General features: G+C 33.1%; 1 protein-coding gene across 2 annotated transcripts in view; it reads right to left on the bottom strand.

Moving 5' to 3' along the window:
• DNAH8 (dynein axonemal heavy chain 8) overlaps positions 1–24,369 on the bottom strand; it is a 128,461-nt gene that overhangs the window by 34,001 nt on the left and 70,091 nt on the right. For both annotated transcript variants that reach the window (XM_027735071.2, XM_027735072.2), the window contains exons 54-73: positions 24,199–24,341; positions 23,149–23,283; positions 20,960–21,082; positions 19,068–19,281; positions 18,412–18,521; positions 17,683–17,846; positions 14,583–14,775; positions 14,052–14,174; positions 12,265–12,395; positions 11,820–11,973; positions 11,235–11,399; positions 10,428–10,654; positions 9,930–10,048; positions 7,196–7,299; positions 6,120–6,296; positions 4,623–4,790; positions 3,218–3,430; positions 1,840–1,977; positions 1,392–1,519; positions 468–639 (exon numbers count right to left, since the gene is read on the bottom strand). In XM_027735071.2, coding sequence (XP_027590872.1) covers positions 468–639; positions 1,392–1,519; positions 1,840–1,977; positions 3,218–3,430; positions 4,623–4,790; positions 6,120–6,296; positions 7,196–7,299; positions 9,930–10,048; positions 10,428–10,654; positions 11,235–11,399; positions 11,820–11,973; positions 12,265–12,395; positions 14,052–14,174; positions 14,583–14,775; positions 17,683–17,846; positions 18,412–18,521; positions 19,068–19,281; positions 20,960–21,082; positions 23,149–23,283; positions 24,199–24,341 — 3,101 coding nt within the window. The remainder of the gene's footprint in view (positions 1–467; positions 640–1,391; positions 1,520–1,839; positions 1,978–3,217; positions 3,431–4,622; positions 4,791–6,119; positions 6,297–7,195; positions 7,300–9,929; positions 10,049–10,427; positions 10,655–11,234; positions 11,400–11,819; positions 11,974–12,264; positions 12,396–14,051; positions 14,175–14,582; positions 14,776–17,682; positions 17,847–18,411; positions 18,522–19,067; positions 19,282–20,959; positions 21,083–23,148; positions 23,284–24,198; positions 24,342–24,369) is intronic.

Genomic DNA, 24,369 nt, shown 5'->3' with positions numbered 1-24,369 from the left:
GTGCATCACTTGTTCCTCTTGGGTTGCATTATTAGTAGTAGTAGTAGTATCAACATTATTATTGATAAATATTTTTTCAATTATTAAATTGATCTTATCTCAGCCCAAGAAGTTTATCTTTTTTTTCCAATTTTATTTTCCAGTGGTACTTAGATGCTGATTGAGGTAAAACCACAACAAGATATGTATAACTGTGGTGATGGGCTCTTAAAATACGGTACTCAAAAGTGTGCTTACTGGGAATGGTCTAATTTTATACGTCACTTATTTATAACTTTCTTACCTATCTAACCCATTGCTCAACACTCCAATGTTTAGCGAAAATTGCCAAGAGCATTTGAAACTACATAGCACAGCAATATTGAGAATATTGGGGATTATAGTTCTGCTCAAAGCAAGCATAATTTCTGCTAACACTTACAGAATATGCTAATAGAAATTCAACCCTCCAAGCACCAAGAACTTACTGTTGGTTGATCTACCAACATAGAAATGAGGTTCAAATCTTCAGAAAAGGGGATTTTATGAGCTTTCAACTCTGCTTCCCATAAATCTTTAAGCAAAAGATTCCTGAAGTCTTGATTAAAAGGTCCACAGTATGAAAGAAAGCCTGTGCAGAGCAGTATATCTCCCACAAGTCTAGAAAAGGAACAAAATCATAATTAAAAGGTGATTTACAAATTCAATTCCTATTGATTTAGACAACCAGCTTTTGAAATACAAGAAGATTTTAAACAAATAGTTTCTTTGTGTTTGCGAAGTATTTTTGTGGCAAAACTTAAGAGTGGTATCATATGAAAACACTACAAAACAATAAAACCCTGATGACAACTATTTCTTCTCTCATAACTGAAGCAAGAAAACTGTTTATTTCTTAAAAATATATACAATATATGCATATATACAATATATATGCAATATATATGCAATAAAATATTTATCAAGGATACAAACCTAGTTCTATTAGAATGAGTAGACCTCACCAGAAATGCCCAGTTTCCCCACAGGAAATTTTTGGTGACATAAGTGTTCTACAGAAGCTGAGCCTATCTGAAGGTTTTACTTCCCCAGTGACATTAGAATGACGTGCAGTATTAGGGGGCTGGAGAAGCAGCTGTTATACAGGCACATAACAGCACTAGTAACAATCTCTTTGGAAGTAAATTCCAAAATCAGAGGTATTGTTCTTAACTGAAATACAAGCACTCAGCACTCATGTATTCACTTATGGGAGGAAAATTCAGATTTCAGGATAGTTCATTTGATTGTGTTGCTATATTACGATTTCCAGGAAGAAAATTATGTACGACCATTAAAGCTACTAAATTGCTTACTAGCGCTTCAATTTTTACATGTATTTTCTTTTTTTTTTTCTGTAATGAATTTGATACCTTTTAATCTGAGCCTTAAATTCCTTGCTTTGCTGAGTCCACCTAACTTTCTCTCCACTCAGTCCATCTATAAGCGCAGAGGCTGCTTGCATCTTTCTTTTGCATGCTTCTGCATCATTCTCCAAGTCCTAAAATTGAAAAAATGTCCTACATAAATTAATCAAAAAAGGCAAAACTTTAGAGTTACTTTATATTTTTTCATCTTCTTATATTTATTATTGCTATTTTATTTATTTAAAACTCATTCATGAGAACTCTTAAGGGCATCTATTGTGTATCATGCTCCTATTCACCGAAATAAGGGAATAGAAGAGAATATAGATTTAAATCTCTTATACTTGAATCTCATCCATGCTATTCAAGGTAGCTGATGAATGTGTGTTTGCAGCAAATCCTGACAGTATTGTATGTTAGTATTTTTCATAAGACAAAAATACTTTTATCTCACCATTTTCTCCTTCATTGCTGCATCAAACTTTGCCTGCACTTTATCCAGTTCAGCTTGCTTTTCATCTAATTCCGCCTGAGCCTTATCTTTTTCTGCATTAGCTACTTTCAGGCGACCTTCCTGTTTTGCCAGATTAGCCTGCAAAGAGAAGAAATATTAAAACAACAATCATATAAGATGTGAATATAAATCAATGAACTATTTAAGCCTGCTTAGTTGGGAATAATGAGACAATAATACATCAAAGTAACTTTTATATAAATATCAAAAACATTTAATCTGAAAACTATATCACATATGGACTGCAGATAAGATTTTTTGTTAAATAGCAATAGAGTTCCTACTATATAATGTCAACATTCCTTTAGAAAAATTTACTTTTCAAGAAGCTGGTTAAGAAGGCAAAGTTTCTGATCTGTATATATTGATTAGACTAGAGGAACAATCACTCAGTCTTCTTACTTGACGATATGTTTTATTTTCTTTTTTATTTGTACATTCTGTAGTGACCAGCAATCACAATAGGAGATTGGTCCTTTATCATGTAACAGTATTGCTTTGAACCACTATAAAACAATAGTCCTAAAACAGTGAATCTTCCTATTGCTCCTAAAGTCATATTTACAGTAAATGCAGGAAATTAATGAAATTATTTTTGAATCATTCATCTGTATTATTGTTGCTTCTGTAAATAACTCTTCTACCAGAGACAAAAATGTGCAAAATGTTTGGAATCAACTTATGCTTTGCTCTTTTTTTTTTTTTAAGTGTGCTACATTTAGGGGAAAATCTTTGTTTAGAACCAAAAATCACTGCCTTTGAGTTTCATAAACATGAAAAAGAACACCCACAATAAAGTAAAATTTACTCTTAAAAATGTTTTACTCGATTTGCTTCCTACTATTGCAACATAGCTCCTTTATTGATGTGAGCTCTGAATCTCTGCAGAAAGTCAATGTTTGGGCAAGATAACAGTCCTCCACTGCATTTAAGTTACTGTGTGAAAGCAAAGAAGGTAAAATAACTGCAAAGCTCTGTTTGCAGGACTCTTTAGAGAAGGAATGAAGATCCTGGTACAACCTTTTGAAAACAATTATAAAGTAATTATAACATTATAAAAACAAAGACTGTAAACACCTTTCCTATACACAGTAAACCAGAGCACATAAATTTAATCTAGGCTAATTTTTTGTTCTGCATTCTGCCTAGAATCAAGAAGAGAATACAGTTTTTTCTGCTCTTATCATCTTTAGCCACTAACATCACAGGCTATTATGTCTGAATAAAATTATCTATATCTATATTTGTAGAATCCTATTAAATTAAACTCAACTAAATTACATGGTGAGCAAACACAAAGCAAGAGATGTTGTATTACCTTAAGAGGCAAGACTTCTCTGTTAACACCATAAAATACCACCATGGCTTGTGTCCAAGAGAGGAGTCCTGCCACATTGCCACACACCTTTTTAGCATTCATCAGTGTATAGTCTTCCATTTCAAAGTAAGGCTGGACTAATTCTACTGTCTCATCATTGATTGTATCCCTAGCAAAGTTCTGTAGATTGCTCAAGAATGGGCCACTCATAAGCTGCAAAACCCAACATATTTATGAGTTATTTAAACATTTGACATTCAAAACCTTGTTTACAGATGACTATTTTAAAAAGTGTTCCCAAAATTCTTCTGTAAGCAAAGGTAATTCATATAGTAAATATTACAGCTGTGTTAGTCAGTTGTAAATCCTCCCACACATCTTTGATTATTTTGGAGTTTTAAGCAGGTACACTCCAGTAACTAGGTTGGAAAGTTATTGATGTACTTTCCATCTTCTATATTCCTGTGCTGACATTTTAAAAGCATTTAAGAAACACCATGTAATTAAAAAAAAAAGAACCAGAATAAAGCCTCAGAGATATATTTGCAACTTACCTGAAGAATGCAAAAAACTGCTTATGCATTTGGAAATGTGATTTAAATTCTGAAAAGTGAAATCATTGGGTTTAACTTTTTCTAATGAGTGTTTAAGTATTTTAAAGACAATTAATGGAAAAACTGCTTAACCCATTTTATTATGTCAGTGGAAAACAAAAGGTTTTGATGATTTCTTAGTTACTGTAAAAGCATAAATAAAAAGCAAGAGCACTATTTGTATCCAATATACATAATTTTTCATCATTTGCATGAAAAAATATCAAGGTAATAATATTGGCATATTAATACACTAATAGACATAGAGAACAGAATTTAAAGAATGGCAAGAGAAGCCATGGAAATCAAGGTGTATCCTGAGAGAAGATCAAAGTCTGGGAGATAAAAATGGCTGGCTGACCAAGGAATTTGGGCCAGGAATATTGAAACACAGAATGGGAAAAGCTACTATCTCTTAGTCACTTAATTAATCTTTCAAACAAACAAGGAGCTTGAATGGCTCAGAAAAGACTTTAAATGTGAAGATACAAGTTCTCAAAGAGGGCTTTTCCAGAATGTCTTTAGGTTATGTATGGTTAGCATGACTGGTTTGATTTCTTTATTTGCTATCAGGCCATGTGCTAGGAACAGGGCAAAGAAACTCTCAAGTTCCTACTGCAAAAGTCTCCAAGCAATTCACCTGCTATTTCTACCAGATAAACTTCATCTATATACTATCTATGTCCATCTTAAAACTATATGTTTGCCTTTTTACAAAATTCTGTCATGTTTTTGGTAAACAGCCTAAGTTCTCTGATATGCAAATTGCTATTTCTGATGTTTAAGAAACACTGTTTGAAAACTCTACTTACTTTTAATGATTCCGCCCACGATGGCTTGCAGCAAGGCTTTTCTGGATCCAGGGTGACTGGATCCAGTTTCTTTTGGAATAGTAGCAGACAACAGTCCATGATCCTCATAATCAGGTGAGGAGGTTTTGCAAGTTTTCTAACAGTAGCAATATCCTCTGGCTTGATAGTCTATTTGAAGAAAGATGTAACAGAATACTTCATCAATACCATTATTCTGTTTTCCTATTCAATATCTTGATTTTAATGTTTGTTTGCAATGCTTTTCTCTGAAGTAAATTTGTACTAAGTACATACCAAAAAAAGCAAGAAACTTGGCTTAGTTTAACAAACTTCATAGGTTCATGAAACTTTAACAATTGTCATGAATAGACAAGAATATCTTCCCAGTACTGAAGACATCACTCAAAAATAAAATTTACATACAGCAACATTAACTTAACTCATCAGTCTAAGTGTTTGAAGAAAAGTACACTGTAAAATTGCATGGAACCTAATTAAAATCAGTTTCCTTGATAAAATAGTATTTCAGATTTTTGAGTGTTATTATCATTTATTCTGAGATGGATTTGGTTATTTGTGTTGAGTTTTAAATTATTATGAGATACCATTTTTAACTTAATTTCCTAGAAGCATCACTGTCACACTTTGCTTAGTTCAACCATTACAAAATTAATAAATTATTAAAAAATTCAAAAATAATATATTAATTTGTGTATAAAAATACAGGCATAGCACTACCTGTCTAGAAGGAGTAGTTACAGACACATTACAGAAACAATTCTATAAGTCCACACATTTTATAAGTGAACTTTGCAACCATTTTTGGAAGTTTCATTCATCTCATTATTTAAATGACAATGTAAGAGCAAACATTGCTCCTTTTTTTTGCTTTTTCCACTCAATCATTTCTGTCACATAAATTCTGGTAACTGGAACAGAAGGCCTTAAGGATATAATACATCATTGATTTCTGATTCCAGAGTTCTTTACTGTTTAATTTTTCAGGGCAGAATAATGAAATTATGTACCACAGCAATGCCTCCAAATTTCTGAACCCTGATTCTGATCCTGAATACCCCTTGTTTCCTGTTTCTCTCAAAATAAAATGTGTTTTTTTGGTGAAGAGACAGCCTTTTATTTGTCTTAAAGGACAGGTAAAACTACTTAAGTGTAAATTAAAAACATTCTGTTAGCACAAGGAGTATTCTCTTGAATTCAGAGTAACAGATACTCTAAAGGCATCTGTAGCTTTTGGAAAGATTTACACCTTCATAATGATCAATTATTAGGGTGGAAGCAAAAAATAATACAAAATAGTTTCCATGTGTTTAAGGTAAAATGTGAGTGCCATAAATATTCCTGAGAGACATGTCCACCAACAGTGAAGAGCTGATGACAGCAGTCAAAACCAAGTGACAAATGTATGTTGGTGGCTCCAGCCTTTCACTGGTAATGCAAATAGTACTATATTAATAACAATGTAAGACTTTTATTCACTTTCAGTGCTTCTTCTGCTGCTTCTAATGCTGGTTTAGCTGCCTCCAATTTTTTCTCTGCTTCCTGTTTTTCCAAATCAATTGCATCTACGATTTTTTGTGCTTTATCTTTCACACCCTGGACTTCCTGTTTTATTTTAGATGCAGCTTCAGCACTTTCTTTGACTTCTTCCAGTACCTGTAATTGATAATAAGCACAAAAAAATGCATAAATCAAAATGGTGGAACAAGTGATTATCAGACACAAGATAAAACAGGTATATAACAGCTACTAAAAATATAAAGCTAACCCTAACTAACTACAGCTAACTATATATGGCATCATATAACTATGGAATAAAAATTAAATGTGAGAAGTTTAATTTCATCCCTTTCTATTATATATATTTATCTCTTATGAGATTAAAGGTCTTGAGGAATGCAGGCAGTCCCTTAGCAATCACCAGCCAAAAGTTTGCTCTCTATATTAAATATGCACCATCATAGCATTATGGTATCTTCCAGAAAACAGAAGGTCTATATTAATCCATTCCCTAGCACACCTTTCCAAAGAGTAATTTTGGCAACCAGATTTCTACCAGACCACAAATCCCACGAACACACGGATACCTTGTTAATGGAAAAGACAAAATCTGAAACTGAAGTGTGATGAACATTTTTCTAAGGAATTTTGAAATAGTAAAGGCCATTATCATGTTAACTTCTTATCTGCTAGTAAGTGCACATATAACCCCAAATTTAACAAATGTTAATCAAGCACACACACACAAAAAAAAAAGCCATGGAAAAAAGGGAACATGATACTTATATGAGTGGGTAAAAAATAGTAGAAGAACAAGGAAAGCACTCAAACTCTGTTGGTTGAGTGAGGTGAGGCAGCCTTAAAGTGCCTCACTTTCAGAAGCAAATGCTGAATCAACAGGCTACAGAGAGAGGACTGAAGCCATAGAGAGAAGACTGAAGCCTCATTTTAGACAACAAGACAAATTTTTTAGATTGTGCAAATTATGAGAAAATTCTGCAATAGCATTTTACCCCACTCTATATTCTGATACTACTTAACAGTCAAGTACTTACTTTATCTGCCTTAGCAGATGTCACAGCCAGTTCCTTCTCCTTAACAGCCAACTCCTTAGAGAGCTTAGCAACAGATTCACTGGCCTCCATTAGCTTGGAAAGACCTATTAAGAAAGACAAAATTCAGAAAAATTGAAACATCTATTTTTCCTAGTTAGATAATACAATCTAGCTCCAGATCTCACATGCCTTGTACCTTGTGTTCTCATTTAACTTTATGCAAATTTAAATTTATGTCTCATTTAATTTATATAAAGGAGAGAAAGTATGTGTAAGCTGTCATATTATCATGATTGTGCTTATATTTTATATTGTGTCTATTTATGTCCTATGGATATAAATTATTTCACAGGCACAAAATTATTATAAACAACCTTAATTTTCTAAAGGAGAAATCCATACTACTTAGTTTTAGTTTGTTATAGCTATAAACAGTACCCAAAATTTTATAGCTGGGATATTACCTGCAATAAAATATGCTTATGCTCATATAGACTTCTTAAAAAAAAAAAAGAGGGGGCTATGTCAAGGATACGTTGTGTCATAAAGTCACGGGACAATCAGAAAATCCAAATGATACTTCATTTGTGTCATTGAATGAAGAAATGACATAAGGACCCATGACTGCCTTCTAATAGGCAGTTCATTCTAGAAAGATGTGGGAAGAAGTGAAGCCAAAAGTGGACCCAAAGATCACAGCAAGATTATGATCTCCAGCTCCTGAATATTGATTTTACCCTCTCCTAGTGACAGAGAGTGTAGAAAAGCACATATGTGCTTAGGGCCAGTCTTATCATAGCTCTTATATGTGCTGAAGAAACCATCCATAGAGGCCACTCAGCCTAACAGTTCATAGAATTGAGTCCAACTCCTGGCCCTGCACAGGACACCCTAAGAATCACACCATGTGTCTGGGAGCATTCAGAAAGAGATGAGCTTGGTCCCTCTATAATTATTATATATTCAATCTTTCCCAAGCATTCATAGATTCTTTTTTTCTCTTCTCTCTTGCTCACAGACTTGTGCAAAGATATTTTGGCTATTCCTGAGCTCTACATTGCATGCTGAAACTTCTCCTCACCCCTTTCTTTATCACTGAATCTTTAAGACATACAAGTTGCCTGGAAGCAATTCCCCTTATTGCCCTCTCTCCCTAAGGGCTTGACTCAGCACACACTTGCATTTACACTTTTGATGTGCACTGTTTTTCTGTGATGGCTCACCAATTTTCTGCTACCGCATTTCACACACACATGCAGTCTCTTCCAGTATATCTCTTGTTCTTCTGAAACAGCTGCCTCATGATTAGGCTACTGCCATTCTTCAGAATCACAGAATCATCAAGGTTGGAAGAGACCTTCAATATCATCTTGTTCAACTGTCAACCCAGCACCACTATAATCACCCCTAAACCATATTCCCAACTGTCATGTCCTCTTGAACACTTCCAAAGACGGTGAATCCATCACCTCTCTGGGCAACTTATTCTAATGCCTAACCACTCTTTCAGTGAAAAAATATTTTCTAATTTCTAATCTGAATCTCTCCTGGCACAGTTTATGGCCATTTCCTTTCATACTTTTACTTGACACATGGCAGAAGAGACCAAACCCCACCTCACTGCAGTCTCCTTTTGGGTAGCTGTAGAGAGAAATGAGGTCCACCTTAAGTCTCCTTTTCTCCAGACTCAACAACCCCAGCTCCCTCAGCTGCTCCTCATAGGATATGTGTCCTAGTTACAGGGGCCTGGACCAGTTTATCACTATGTGGGTATAACCAAAACTGTGTATTCTACATCCTCTATGTTATTTCTGATGGACTGTTAATAAATGGATCATTTGCAGCAGCTGCCCAGGGCACACCTGACACTTTTCTAGAAATTAGTATTGATTGAGATATTTCTTAGAATCTTCCCAATTTACAAGAAACTTGAATTGGCCCAGACATCTTTACATACAGGACAAACATTTCAACAAGGAGATGAAAAGAGCAACACTATCTCAGCTGAGCTTAATAGTGTTAAATTGAAATCCCATATCAGGATATTTTAACAAACTGAAACAACTGTCAAGGTTGATCTTTTTAACCTTCGAATTCTTTTTGGACATCAGATGAAGAAGACTAAGGATTAAAAGATGGATGTGTGAGATGGTAGCTAAATAATTTACAGTAAATTTTTTGAGAATGTTCCTTAGGATGCAGTTAACAGTGGAGCATACTTGAAGTCAGCGATGACCAGTGTTTTTGTTCTTTTGTAATACATTCTATCTGTGCAAGTGAAGCTAATTAGAATATTTTTTAACTGGCATGAGTATTGCCTATAAGCTGAGACATGGTTTTCTAAGCATCAATGATATACAGATGCTGCAGTAGAACATATACATGTACATGTTCACATGCACACAATCATTTTGTTTTGAAGACCACATAGGAAACTTGCGATGACATGTCAGAGGCTACTAAAAACTACATGACATTTTATTGACAGTGCTGAAGCTACTTACATTACTACTTTTGCGTTATTTTTGGAAATAGAAAAACTGTAGAAAGAATACAAAAAAACCCAAAATGAAACCCATCATCTGAAATCTTCAAGGTTCTCAGACTTTTACCCTATCTCAAAGAGGACTGATAATAAGTCCTGATTTCAGGAACTGGCAAGAGACCCATAAAGGAAAATTTACATAATGTGAAAATAGATCATTTGAGATCATACATGGAAATATATGCTTACCAGTTTGCATGCGTTCAGCCTGTTCACTAATACTCTCTAACTTTTCAGTATAAACTTCTTTGTAGCCATTGACAAAAGAGAGATAAGATTTAGGTGTTACATAAGCTCTTCTTCGATACCTAAACCAAAGAATATTGGCAACGTCAACTTCGCACGTATTTTTGATATGTACATATGATTAATTCCAATGAAAGAGGAAATTATATAAATCAAGTCTCAGTTCATTCAAAAACTTCTTCATAATGCAAATCCTTACTACCAATTACATTGTTTTTATCCACATAAGCAATATTAAAGATTGTTGGATAGTGGGAATGAAGATAAAGACTTTGTAACGTAATAATTCTTTTTCATGTCCTTAGGATATATTGATATAACACATTAATTTTTTATTAGTCTTAAAATTCACTTACAGATACATATAACACAATGAGTTCAAAAAACACTATCATGAGCAACATTTTTGGGATTAATTATTGCATTTGTAGAAAATATTACCTTTGGAAATAATTCTCGCAGCTTTCTGAAACTATATCATGAAAGACACCCATGGTTTCCACTATTTCCGTTCTAACTGATGGAGAGCAGACTATATTAAATTCTGAAAGAAAATAACTGGATACAGCTACAAGAGCTTCCTTTGGCCATCGACTGAACCAATCCATGGTGCACCCTGATATCAGACCAGGAAATTTCAAAGAACGTGCACGGAACTTCTCACCAACCTGAAGAGAGTATCACTGTTAATTTACAATATGATTCTTAATCTAAGGTCAATCAAGCTGTTTAATTCGTACAAACAACTAAGTAGTACATTTTTTCGACGATTTTCTGCTTAAAACACCCTGAATTTTTTTTTTCTTTTCTAATGGTATTCTGCTACATTTTCAATATTCAATATTTTATGAAATTTGAAGAAAGAAGTTCATGACAAATGTATATGTTTTAATATTTTGAAATGTCAAATACTTTATTTTAATTTCCAACAAAATATTGTTTTCAAGTAACAAGCAAGGATTTCAAAAAGATACATTCATTGATATGTATTAAGAAAGAATATTGCAGGGAAATAAAATAATAATACTTTAACATGTAAGGAATAATTTAATTTTTAACTATTTTGATGTTAAGTTCTGACAACTTTACTATTATTTTTATTATCTCAGCAATTACAACTGGACTTTGGTAATCTTATTATGCATCTTAAAACGTCCTTAAAAATATAAAACTTGACTAATCTTCTCACACCATATAGGACAGTTTAATAATGGAAGTAAGGAAAAGAAATACAAAGAAAAAACTTACTGGAGAAAAGCAGAGGACAACATGCAAATTCCTCTTTGCTCGAGTTAAAAAATATTCATAGAGATTATCAAAGGTAGGAGGATGCCGAGGCATCTCTTTTTTCATCACAGCTATTAATGCTTGGGTGATTTCATCCAATTCATCCCGAGGAAATAAATTAGAAATCTTTTTATAAAATAAAAATTGATAAAAAAATTAATTGCATGGATGTAATTATTATAGAACTTATAAATATTTTTCTGTTTATATGTGTATATCTCTCTCTGCACATACACAATTTAGACTAAAAAACAAATTCTTCCTTGATTTAGACTTACGTAACTCAATTAAAATTAGGAAGTCTAACTCTGGAAGAGTATAGATCTTGACAGGCCACTGAATCATCATGTACTTTTATATTGTCCTGGTTTACATTGAAATAGAGATAAAGGGAATATATACCCAGAGTATTCCCTATTTTAGAAGTTGAAATATTTTAATCATTCTCGAGTCTACAGCTTATTACCAAAATAAGTAAGCTAGTGAGAACAAATTTTACAGTTTCCTGCTTCCAAAGTACATTGCCTGTCAAGTTGAGACTCCTACCTCGCCTGAAGACAGCAGATTATTTACATATTCCAAAAATGACTCCTCTTTTATTTCATTATCAGTGAAAATAAAAGTGATGCCTTGTCCATCTAGTCCAGCTGTTCTATACAACAATTTTAGATCATCTGCCAGATTGGTAACATTATAGGATCTAGGAGCAATAAGGAATATTACCTCTCAATTAAAAACGACTCATAATACTGCTATTTTTTGGAATATAGCATTTTATAAATGATAATGCAAACATCTTTTGTAAAAATACATATTTTGGCACAGGAATAGCTAACACATTGTCCACCCTTTTCAAGTCAGACTAAATCCAATGTTGTATACAAATCAGACAAGAATTTATTGGGAATAAAAAAACCAAAACACCAAAACGCCCCCCCAACCCCCTCCACAATACCATAAATGTGATTTATATATTTCTTGCATTTCCTACCTGGTTAAAGTGATCTGAAATATTTTATAGCCAGCAATGAAGGAGGCCAACTTTGCAAGACTTTGTTTTCCAGAACCACCAACTCCAACAAGTAAAGCATTTCCATATGCTGTTCGGATAATCCGGGAAATCTATACAGGAAATAATGAAAGAAAATATCGCTAATAATTTTAAATTTAAATATTAACTAGCAGAATTAAAAATCTATTATGCTTTACACTTAATTTCCCATATTACAATGTAAAGATTATTAAAAGGATACTTGCAGAAAATTTTTCCTCTCAAAAGAATATTTGTAAATTCTTTAGGAATTTTGTGTAACTAATGAAGAAGATGCATATAAGAATATAGGATGGTTATGATCAGTTACACATAGGATTTAAATACATAAAAACGTTTAGAGCTCCATTTTATGTTGAAGGCATCTTCCTGAATGTATTTAGAAATATCAACAAAAAACTTTAGCTAGAAGAACAAACATAATACATTCCTAATTTTAGGAATCTGAAAGACTTGGACAGAGTTAAACTATCCTTTAGTATTACCTTCTATTTTATCTACCTGCAACATTTCCTTTGTGATAGTTTTCTTACCAAGTCTCTCTGATACAAAAGCTGGATTACAAATTTACTGTCTTACTGCTTTTTTACACATGTCCTCTATATACATCATATCTTCTTTAGTTTTATTATATGTTACTGCACTATTACGTTTCAGATTCTTCATTATGCTTTGGTCCTCATGTAAATTATGCATGAAATGCAAAAGATTGGCATCTACATCAAGCCTTTGAACTATAATAATTTTTTCCTTCTAAGAAATTTTGGCTTAATGCACAGTTTCCTCTAAGCCTATCCAGATAACTATATTAAAGAAGTCTCAATATGAAATTATGCGGGTGACTAAATTTATTGTCACTTTAGCACAAAGAAGCCCTGCTCTCACTAACTGCATCAGAGACTTCCAAGGTCTTCTGAAATTCACCTAGCATCACATGAACTATATTTAAAAAGAAAATAATTTACTTCTGTTTAAATGCAAAACAAACACTCATCTACTTCCTTTGAGGTCGGCTAGAAAAGAACAAAACATCTCCATCTGGTTTTGTTTCAGAGCAACTTTTAAATGTCTTTCAGTAAACAGATCATCCAAACTAATTCCTGAGATAACTAACACAACTTCTTAAACCTGAGACACAGTGCTTCAAACAAATCTCATACTTAGTCTTTATTTCCCCCCATGAATTAGATTCTGACTTCAGATGAATTTCTTTCTTATATATTCCTTTCTGCATAGGGGTACAAATGATTGTAAATTGAGAACCATACTCTACCCTAAATTCTACCCTACACACTGATTCTACTGCAGCCTTGATTTATATTTCTTTTAATGCCTCCCACCCAGTCAGATTCTAACTCATGTTGTTTTGGTCACCTGTCAGGTGAACCTTTGAAGTGTTCTCTGAATTCTAAATTATTAAAAATCATTCCATATACAAAATATAAATGAAAGTCTTTATGAGCTCACCTTTCCTGTCAAGGAAAATCTTCATACCTCTGAATACATGGAAGGTTAAACAAATATATTAAAGAAGGAATTTATTATAAAACATGTAAACAGGTAAAATGATTGTAGTTCTTTCCTAGTTCTTGAAAATGACTAGGCAAAAATGGCAAGAAGGTTTGGGGATAAGAGTAGCTTTCCAGAATGTGTCCTCTAAGCATAGCTTGCTTAAATCAGGACACTGTTGCGATATTTAAACTAATAAAAAAGTAACGATACAAAACCTTTACAAGATGTGTCATCGCATCCTTGAAAAACACCAAGTCAAGAAATGATCCTCTAATATTTTCATTGTATTGTCCCTGATACGCCTGCAATTTTTGACAAAGAAATTCAAAGCTTGGAACCTGAAAACAAACAAACAAGAAAACAAAATCAGTAACAACACTAGTATGACCCTTCACAATTTTAAAACTGTACTATTTTTACGCAAACTTCAGTTTATACATTGGCCAGTGTAATGATAATATCTTGCTAATTCACTGTAAAGACTGTAATTGTGTTTAAGCAGAAATGTTTTGCTAATGGTAAAAAAAAAAAGAAGCACAGAGAATAGGAATGAATAAAACACACTTATATGGCATTACTAACTCTAACATCACTAAAATAATTTATTGCACACTAACCAGAAAAATCTAGATATATTTTCACAAAAAATGTGGTAGGTATTCAACAAAAATTGTAAGAGTTCAGCAACATAACATAAATTAAAGGAAAATTTCAGTGCCTAGTATTTTATGTGTAAAATGAAATACCTCTTCATAAACCTTTGGTGCTTGAAGCTCAGCATCTTCTGGTTCCTCACCAGTAGCTTCAGGCTCGTCCCGTAAAAAGTCTACAAAATACGGTTCAGCTTCAAGAACTTTGGTTAAATCTGTATCCACATATTCCTCCATTGTTTTAGCAATAGTTTTATCAAACCAGGCTGTATCTTCAGGAGTATTAAATCTAAAAATCATAAATTATTACAACTTTAAAAAAATATTTCAAGTTATGTAGGGAGAAAACAGGTAATTAAATACTAAAGAAAAACAACACAACATTTAAAAAAAATAAATATTAGACAATATATAATAGACAATAGTCACAGAAATGGATTAGGTAACATTCACAGAATTCAAATGCTTCCATACTCTAAAGTATGTCAGTCACATAAAACATAAAACAACAAAAATAATTTTACTTCCAACTTTCACCTGGAACTAGGCAATGACAGACCATTTAATTTTTCAGATGAGACAGAATGAAAAAGGGTGAATTCTCTCCCAAAAAACCATTGCTAAGTGACCCTTATCATCTTAACATGCAGTAGAATAGCATAAATTATGTTATTGTAGCATTGCCTATGAAACTGCAATGAGACAAGGAATAGTAAAAGGAAGATAAATATATGTCGGTACAACCTGATTCTGTTCTCAACCTCCCTTACACCAAAACCCATAAATTACAGAGGAGAATATACGTTGGGGTTGGAGGGAGTAATAAAACAAAGTCTGCAAACAGATACTAGTGACTACATGTCATAGTTTAAACAACTTTATTTGCTTCCCCTGATTTTAATACAGATCAGATCTTTGACTGCTCTGTCAAAGTAAGTCTGTTGCTGTGATTATCTGAGAAGCAACCAAGAATGCTACTTGGTAGTTACTGACAAACATAAAAGGCAAGAGTCACATAGACCCCAGAAAAAGTGAATTCCAACTGTGAATGTCAAAGTACAAAAAACCCCAACTTTCCTTTATTGACTTTTTTTTCTTCTCAGTGATACAACTGAGAGGAAAATAGAATAAACATGAAAAAGCTCAGTGCTCTGGGTTTTCAAATAAGAACTGAAGAACTGTAGTGCAGAGACAGTCTAGATATACATTACAAGTTTCATTCTTGTTAGAGGGGTTTCATGATGACATTATAATACTAACCACTAGGAAACCTAAAAGCTGTGTGCAGGAAGGGCCTGCATGACTACATTCTCTCTCACCCTCTTTCTAGTATATAACATATCTGTGCAAATACATATCTTCCATGCATGTTTAAAGTCCCCACAACAAATAACAGAAATAAAAGACTGTTTCAGTAAATGTCAATGATATTACTCCTAACTTGAAATCAGAAAATAATACACTGTATACTGCATCAGTGGGTCTGATCCTAACTTTAAATTAAAATTAAACATTTTTCCCCTTTTTATATCAACAGCACTCTGTGGCACATATAAATGCATATGTGTATATATATATATGTATCAGGCAGTGTGAAAGTTTGTATAATACATGATAGTTCAGGCAGTTAGAAATATCAGCACTCTTAAGAATTTGTGGTGGATTTACACTAAGTAGGCTTTCTCTGGTTACAATAATAATAACTATTAAAGTCAGTAGAAAAGTCTGGCCTTCATTTTTGTGTTCTTGAAAACTGATGTTTTCAAGAGTTTGCTAATGCACTTTCTGGGGAAAAATGAGACGGCCTTTGTCAGTGATTCAGAACTCTCATGCAAGAAAATGAGGGATTCTAGAAGATACAGGTAGGGATGGTAAACAAAACTTTTTGACAATGGTCTATGTTTTGTTTGGAATTGCTTGTAACATTTAAATGAAATGGAGGGCAATTGTTTCATCCACAAGTTTTGGCAGTGTGCAATTCAACACTAAATTTCATATATATTGGGTTTTTTCTGTTTCCACTGAGTAGATGCTAAGGTCCACATACCAACATATATTTAAGAGGATTTCCCTTTGTCCCTCTTATATTTCAAAACCAGAGATGGAACTGCTTATAATGCTTTTATACCTTTGCTCTTGCCATTATGTTGAAAAGTTACTAGAATAATACAATTAAGCCTGACTCTGCCTGAATATAACACAATTGTTATGTATTCATCTTGCCTGCTACCATGCTAAATCATCTACAATAGAATGTATTTATGTAGTCAGCATCTTAAAGCAGAGAAATTTCATTTTAATCTTTTGCAGCTATGTTGAATATTGAAAAAATTCTGGTCATGGCAGGTAACTCCTAATTACTTTCCAATTCAAAACTTTAGGTCTAATTAAAAGCAAAAGCACTATAATATGCCCTCTTGTGTCCGTGGCAAAATATTTCTCAGTTCTTTCATTTTGTGATAGCTTTATAAAATAAATGAAGGGTAAGAAAATAAGAATACATATTTTTGAGAGTAAAATTTAATTTTAACGCTTTAATTGTAAAACATTAATTTAATAAAAATTACGAAGGCCCTTTGTCAGGACATCAGAATAAAAAATTATATAAATTATAATAATTCACAGTAGTAGTAGGTATATGTCAAGCTTTTAGTGACAGCTATAGTGCTACTTAGAATTGCACAAGAAAATCAGACACTATAAATAGAAAAATAATACTGATGTCTAACATAGAGTTCATAGCTGTATCTGTTTTATTAATATTTTGACAGAGATTTAGAGGAGATGGGCCAGTTTTTAGCCACAGGCATGCAATCCTGGTTTGTTTGGGTTTTTTTCCTGTGAGGAGATCAAAGCAATTTTATATTATTCTTTGCGTATAAATTTAGGACACTGTACAATTTTCTTTTTTACAGTGTAACTTGCTGAATGTAGCCAAAGCACAAAAAAAAAGTAGGTTATAACATACAATATGTGCATAGTTGGATGTTGTCCACCCAATTACTTGGTTAATCTATCAAAATATAGCATGATATTTATTGGGATAATACCCCAGTGCAAACTTCATGTAAAATAAGACAAAATTTTTCACACTGACCTAATAAGGTTTATCATATTCAGAAGTTGTATGGATATATGAGCATATATGAAGTAAATGGCTAAATCTACTACATATAAAATGCTATACTTATTATACCTGTCAGCAATTACTCTGGTACATTCATGTTTAAAAAGCCTTAGAAGGACAGTGCTGTTGTTGCATTCTTCTGCCTTTATAGTTAACATTCCTTGCCAAATTCTAGAAAGGTCTCGAAGGTTGAAGATATAGTGGAATTTAGATGGTGTAGGCAGCATCTTTATCTAAAGAAAAATATTGTAGATAATAAAAATCAGTAATATTTAGAAGGATTCAAGAATAATATAAATTATAAATTTATAATTAATAACACATATAAAACATAAAAATAAAAAAAACAACTAATTTTCAGACATAATAATGTGGGAAAACTCTTTGCAAGAAGTCACCAAAAGTATCTAATTTGTTTGAAAGCAGAATCTAGCACTAAATGTAGAACACCACCTCTTACAAGATGCAATTGTTTCATATGTTGCTCTGGCTTTATAAGTTAAAAATTATAATTTGTAAACAATTTCACTCTGTGTTCCTTAGCTGTAGTGATTAAAGCTTTGGGTAACACTGATTATAGGAACGAATGGACTGATTTCCATTCATATGTTGTATAGAGAAATCTGATATTTTCAGGTTTCATCTCCAAGACATCTTTCTCTCTTTTATTTGTTTGTTTGGGTTTGGGGTGTATGTGTGTTTTTGTTATAGATATGTTCTTAGAGAATAGTCACTTAAATTACACTGTAAGCACTCTGTTCAGACTGATTGTGATAAAGCTTTTCCTGTAATTTATACCTTTGTCCGCTGCCACAATATTCTGCCTGTTGAGACCAATTTTTCCATCAGATCACATACTTCAGGCTGGAATTCTCTACAGGAATGAAAATATCCACAGGCAATAACACCTAAAAATATAAAATGCAATATAAATTAATCTCAGGTTGTAGGATATAATAAGGTAGATTGTGAGCAAGACATATTAGCACTTATTTAAAACACTAATTGGTAAAACATAATTTTATATTACAGGCTAAATGATTTTTCTTTGATGTCTATGGCTTTTCTGAACTGGCATTGTAACAACAGGCAGTAAGTGCTGGCTTTTCACAATATACCATATTGACAGAGCTAACAGAATCGAGAAATTTAGCAACAGAGTGCATTTCAGACAGGGCAGAGGTAGAATGGTAACCTACAGAGTAATAACAGTGCTCATAGTCTTCCAGGAAATGCCATTACTTTCTCAACATTTGTTTGTCCAAAATTAGAAAGGCAAGCATTTAAAAGGGTTAATTTCTCTTCCAGAGGACTATTTTTGCTGTAATATAACTTCAGTTTTTTCATTGGAAGTACTCTGAATTTGCACGATGAAAGTGAGACAGTATACTTTTATACATTTTAAATCAATTATTGAAAAAAATAAATTATACTAAAACAGAAGAAAGAAGTACCAAATATTTTGTCGATGGATGCGTTGGATGGCAATGTACAATTGAACACACAAAATTGTCTTTTTAAACGCTGGGGAATATCATTACGGCCTCCTCCAGGATGTATCATTGCTGCTATTATTTGTACATCTACAATTGTGGTGAAGTCTCCAGGTTTATCCAAGCTGTACATTCCTCTCATTTCCATCATCTGACGGACAATTTCATTTGTTATCTGCAAGTTTATGCAACTTGTACAAATTAGAAATTCATGCAAGAAAAAACAAAATATACCATGATAATTTAATTTTGTCTTGTAACTTTACCATTAATCCATAGAGAAATATTTTCACTTTAATCTAAAAAGATTAAACTTCCTTCCTTAGTCATATAGATGATCTTGGTTTATGCATTTTTAAATGGCAGAAAAATTCTTTCATGCCTGTACTATCACATAATATCAAGAAAATGAAACTAAAAGTTAAGGCAATGTACTGTGGGGAAAATTTTCTGTTCCTTATTTTGCTGCTGGACATTCAGCTACAGATGTTCAAACTACACGTTTCAGTTCAATTTTGGTCTGCTTTGAAGTAAAACAACTAATTCTTTTCTGAAAGAGGAAGATGTTTATTTTGAAAAGGTTATTCACTCTACATTCTACTCTACAGCACCTGAGTTAGCCCCCATAGCAATTGCTCCAATAATATTCAGCAAGCCTTATGTATATGCCCACATACCTCAGCAAAACCAACATGATATGCAGGAGGGCACTGATTACAAACCATCATCCCATAAAAAATATTTCGACAATGTCTTGGGGCCATAATGCAAGACCTAGTGGAGATCCTTCCCTAATGGAGATCCTTGCTTTTCTGGAAACTTCCTGAGCCTGTAAGAGCTTTTCCTCAAACACAGCTACCCATGTTCTAGACTGTGTTGACGAAGTAGCTAGTGTTGTGGGTTATTCAACAGTAATTTCAATTTTTTTTGAGAAATTGCAGTTCTCTCAAGTGAGAGCAAATGATGCAAACCAAAGAACTGGTATAGGTTCCACTTCAGAGATACTAAAAACTCACGCTTGGCCTCCATTTTACAAAACCAGCTTTCTAAAGTGAAGAACTATTCAGTCCACAGAGACCCACCTAAATCCATACTGCTACTTAAATACATGCCCGGGCCCACTCTCACAACCAGACCTACTAATCATGCTGTTAACAAACCCACTCAATGCTATCAGCAGCCTTAACACACACTGTGAGCTTCACAGAAGGCAGAGAGCCTGAACATTCAAAAGTGCAGAGGTCCCAGGGTTCTCTGTTGTTATTTAGTCTGAGTAAATTTTAAGAAGTCATAGTAAGCATATTTGGTCTTTATATTAGAATAGATATTTCAGAAGACCTAACATCCTGGACTTCAAGTACTTCAGACCTACTACAGGAAGAAACTGTGAAAGACTTTTGCCAGATCTCCAAAAGCATATAGATACTACACAAACAAATTGTAGATGGGCTTATCAAAAGCCAGTGTGTTACCCTTGAATTTTTCACAGCCTTTATTTCTTTCTCCGAAGTATCACAATTACATTTCACAGAAAGTTTTTTTACTAGTGTTTTCAAATTAGTGTCAATCTTGAAAGTAATAATATGCTACTTTAGTACACGGATGCTTTTTATTTAGACTTACAAAAATGAGGAAGTGGGGATTATGTAAAATATGGCACCATTATTGTACATGTCCCTTCAGTAACTTTAATTTGCTTTCTTTTCTTTTTTGTCAGTGTATCATAATTAGAAAGCATTTCCAATAATTAACAATTAATTAAAATATTTAGGAAGTCCACTGATTTCCATGTGTATATATATAAAAAGCACAACAATTTGAGAATAAGTTGTATATGTTAAAAAACAGTTTACCTGATCTCCCCATTCATTGATAAATGGCATATTGATATCATCAATAAAAATAGTCATTTTTCTGCCTCCAGGAGGTCCATAAGTACTTCCAACGCGTTTGTCCACATAACTCTCTATTGTCCTCTAAAAAAGAAAAGAAAATTCTCATTTTGCATCTAAAGCAACAATATTTAAAATGCATTGTTGGAAAGTGTGTTTCTACTTTCTGCTACAGTTCTCCCCCAATGATTCCCTCTGTTTGTAAGCAGTTTCACCATTAATTCTATGATGAAGGAACCCAATTCCTAAGGAATCCAATTCCTGTCCTGCAACCTTCTGGCTAGCAGAGAAGTTTTTAAAAATATTTCAAACTTAGAAATTATTATTTCATTATCAACATTATCATTCCTCTAATACCAATTGTTTTATATTTGCAATACAACAGCAGACCATACACAGGCAACTTAGAGTCCTTTCACAATGATTTCCCAGATGTCTTGTGAGTGATGTAATGCAGAATTTTAATATTTTGATGGTAAGAAGCTGGATGCAATAAGCAAGTGAGACACTGATATATAATTGAAATGTTTCTTCAAAGTTCTACAGCTCTACAGCCTTTCTAAAGATACATAAACAGTGACAGAAAAAACACCTTACAAGATGGCAGCAGATGTTTTCCTTAGACAAATAAGGTTTTCTCTCTAAAAGCACAAATGTCATCCTATATGAGTAATGTGGCATGTGCTGTCATAAAGATAGAAGTATTAACAGCATTTTAGAAACAGAAAACAGATATAAGTTTTGTCCAATGTTTTTGTCCTGTTTTTACAACAATATATTAGCTGAGTATTTTAAAGGCATATAGAAAATATGTGGTTAAGGTGAAAAAGAGAAACTAAGTGATTACATAAGAAATCAAAAACTTTGTAACACATCTAATGCATCCAAAATCATGCAATCTTTCAAATATCCTCAGAATGATGACTCAAAATTAAAAAAAAATAATAATATTTTGAGTGTAGCCCTTTCAAGTGTTTACAGGGATTTCAACTGTTTTTTCTGCTACATCTCTCTTGGAAATCAGCTGAGTGAACTATGTATTCAGCTAGCTTGCTGCTAAGAGGGAGCATATCTTCTGAGGTAAGACAGGACTGCAGCAGAGACAAGACATAGTAAGATTCTTTCACAGACTCTCTGTACCAGAGATAAGGAAGCCTGCACAAGACAGTAATGTTCTAGGGACCCATAATAAACTAAGTAAAGGACACCAAGACAGAGGTACTGACTGTTCAACAACTCTTGCATGCATGAAAGGATGGCTGTCTTATTCTGCCACCCAGTTGATACAAACCATGGCCAGAGAGCTTATACATAGAATACCTGCTGAGAAAAACTGAGCAGACATTCTGTGAGTTTGGTATTTTTTAAAAACAAATGTTTAATCCATTACTTTTCATCATTTTCTTCATAAAATTTACATTAGCTTCTTAAAATATATGTTTGATTTTGGGATGGAGTTTGCAAGACCTGTTCCGCGAGCAGACTTTTCAATCTAGAAATATTCCAAAATAATTTCTTTATCCTAGTGGAGGCTTGTCATCATGAATTCATTGCATTGAATTGGTAACAAAGCCAATTCAACTTACAGGATCACATCTTAGCAAATCAGTAGTATCAAATCATAGCACAGTGGTATAAATGATCCTTTTGATCACTCGAAAAAAACCAAACTATCTACAGATTTTGCCTCTACTTATACGAATTTTTACCAGTTACATTGAGAAAGAGAAATTTCTACAAAAGTTGTTTTGCTAGAGGTCCTTAAAGATTGAATTTCTGATACTGTAGTCACGCCTGAGCTGAGGAAAAATAAAATCATTTGTAAGTTGAAAGCTGCTTATAAAAAATATAGTTGTATACTAAAGAATCAGGAAAAAAAAATGAAGCATAACAAAAAATCTAAAAAGAAAAGGTCTTCAGCAAAAAATGCACACAGCAATCATGGATATATGTATCTCTATGTGAGTGGCTAAATTTTATTCTGATCTGCAAAAATTATTTTTAATAGAATTTCCTGAAATTTTGAAGTGACTTAGATGAAAAAGATACTTTAGACTTTAATCCTAAATCACTTATCATCAGAATTAAGTACACTTTATACAATTAGCAAGGAAATTATATACAAGATTGCTTAAAATCTATACTTTTACCTGAAACATAAATGGTTCCGTGGCAGACGAAAAATTTAAAGATTTTGACAAGTGCTCTTCTGGGTCATATCTCTTCATATATCCCTTAATCATGACTGTCTTTGCAGTCCCCTGTTCTCCTATAAGCAAAACAGCCTGTAACAGATATTTAAATCACATAAGTAGTACAAAACCTTATAATTATATATGCATAACAGATCTCTTTTAGAGAAAGGAATAGTCTCTGTGTCTACTTTTAAATGATATATTTTCTGATGAGTTTTTCCTGTGACTCCATATGCAGTGACACAGTATGTGTTTCTCATCCCACATAGATTATCTAAGAAAATTATTTACAGAGTCAAAAGAGAAAGGAAGAAGCAAAATTTTCTTCCATTTGCCTCACTTCTTCCAGTTTCCAATATATTCACTGCAGCAGTCTCTTTTAGTGGATGACCCTAAGGTGGCTTCCTTTATAATGGAAAGTAATTTCTAACGTCTAATTGGAATATAAAATTTCTACAATTTGTTTGGGCTATAGGTATCCTATTTGTCGTGTCCTTCTTTCCAGCACTGTTCTCTCCTCTTCTACATTTGTGCTATTAACTGCACTTAACTGCTACTAACTACAGCTTTCCTAGTGTGAGGAAAAAGACACAGATAAGGTTAGGAATTACAGATCTTAAGTGAACTGCTTTGTGAAATTTATTTACCTAGTTTCTCTGTTCTAGAAAGTACAAATCCGAAAAATGAATATGATTTTAAAGACTATGAACGTGGTTTTATATCTTTCTCTGAGAAAAGTGATAGGTTGTTGAAGGCAAACTTTTATGATAAAAATTATTTTATGAAAAGGGTATTTTGAAAGTTTTGTCCATGCACAGAAAAAAGTACAGAGAACTCATGTTAAGAAACTAAAAATAAAGCAACACATAAATAATGATACATCCAGGAAGAAATTACTAGAGACCAAGAACATGAAGAATATTTCAACCCACAGTTACTTTATAAGTAACTTTCTATTTATTTCATATAGTAGGTATATACTTAAATAAGTAATCCTGTACTTACTTTCTTTTGTTTTGCGATTACGTCTATCAAAAACTGAGTTCTGGTATTATCAACATTCGGAACCAGAATAGATGCATAATCTGGGACATGATCTGTTGGATAAACATATTCCTGGACTCTTTTACTCCAGTGCTCCCAGGTACCTGAAAGAACAATAAAAACACAAAAACA

The sequence above is a fragment of the Pipra filicauda genome, unplaced genomic scaffold, assembly GCF_003945595.2.
Source record: "Pipra filicauda isolate LSUMZ 115617 unplaced genomic scaffold, ASM394559v2 scaffold72_size3293161_pilon, whole genome shotgun sequence".
Classification (NCBI taxonomy): Eukaryota; Metazoa; Chordata; class Aves; order Passeriformes; family Pipridae; genus Pipra; species Pipra filicauda.
The sequence above is the reverse complement of the archived record's forward strand: the minus strand, read 5'-3'. Positions and strand labels throughout refer to the sequence as shown.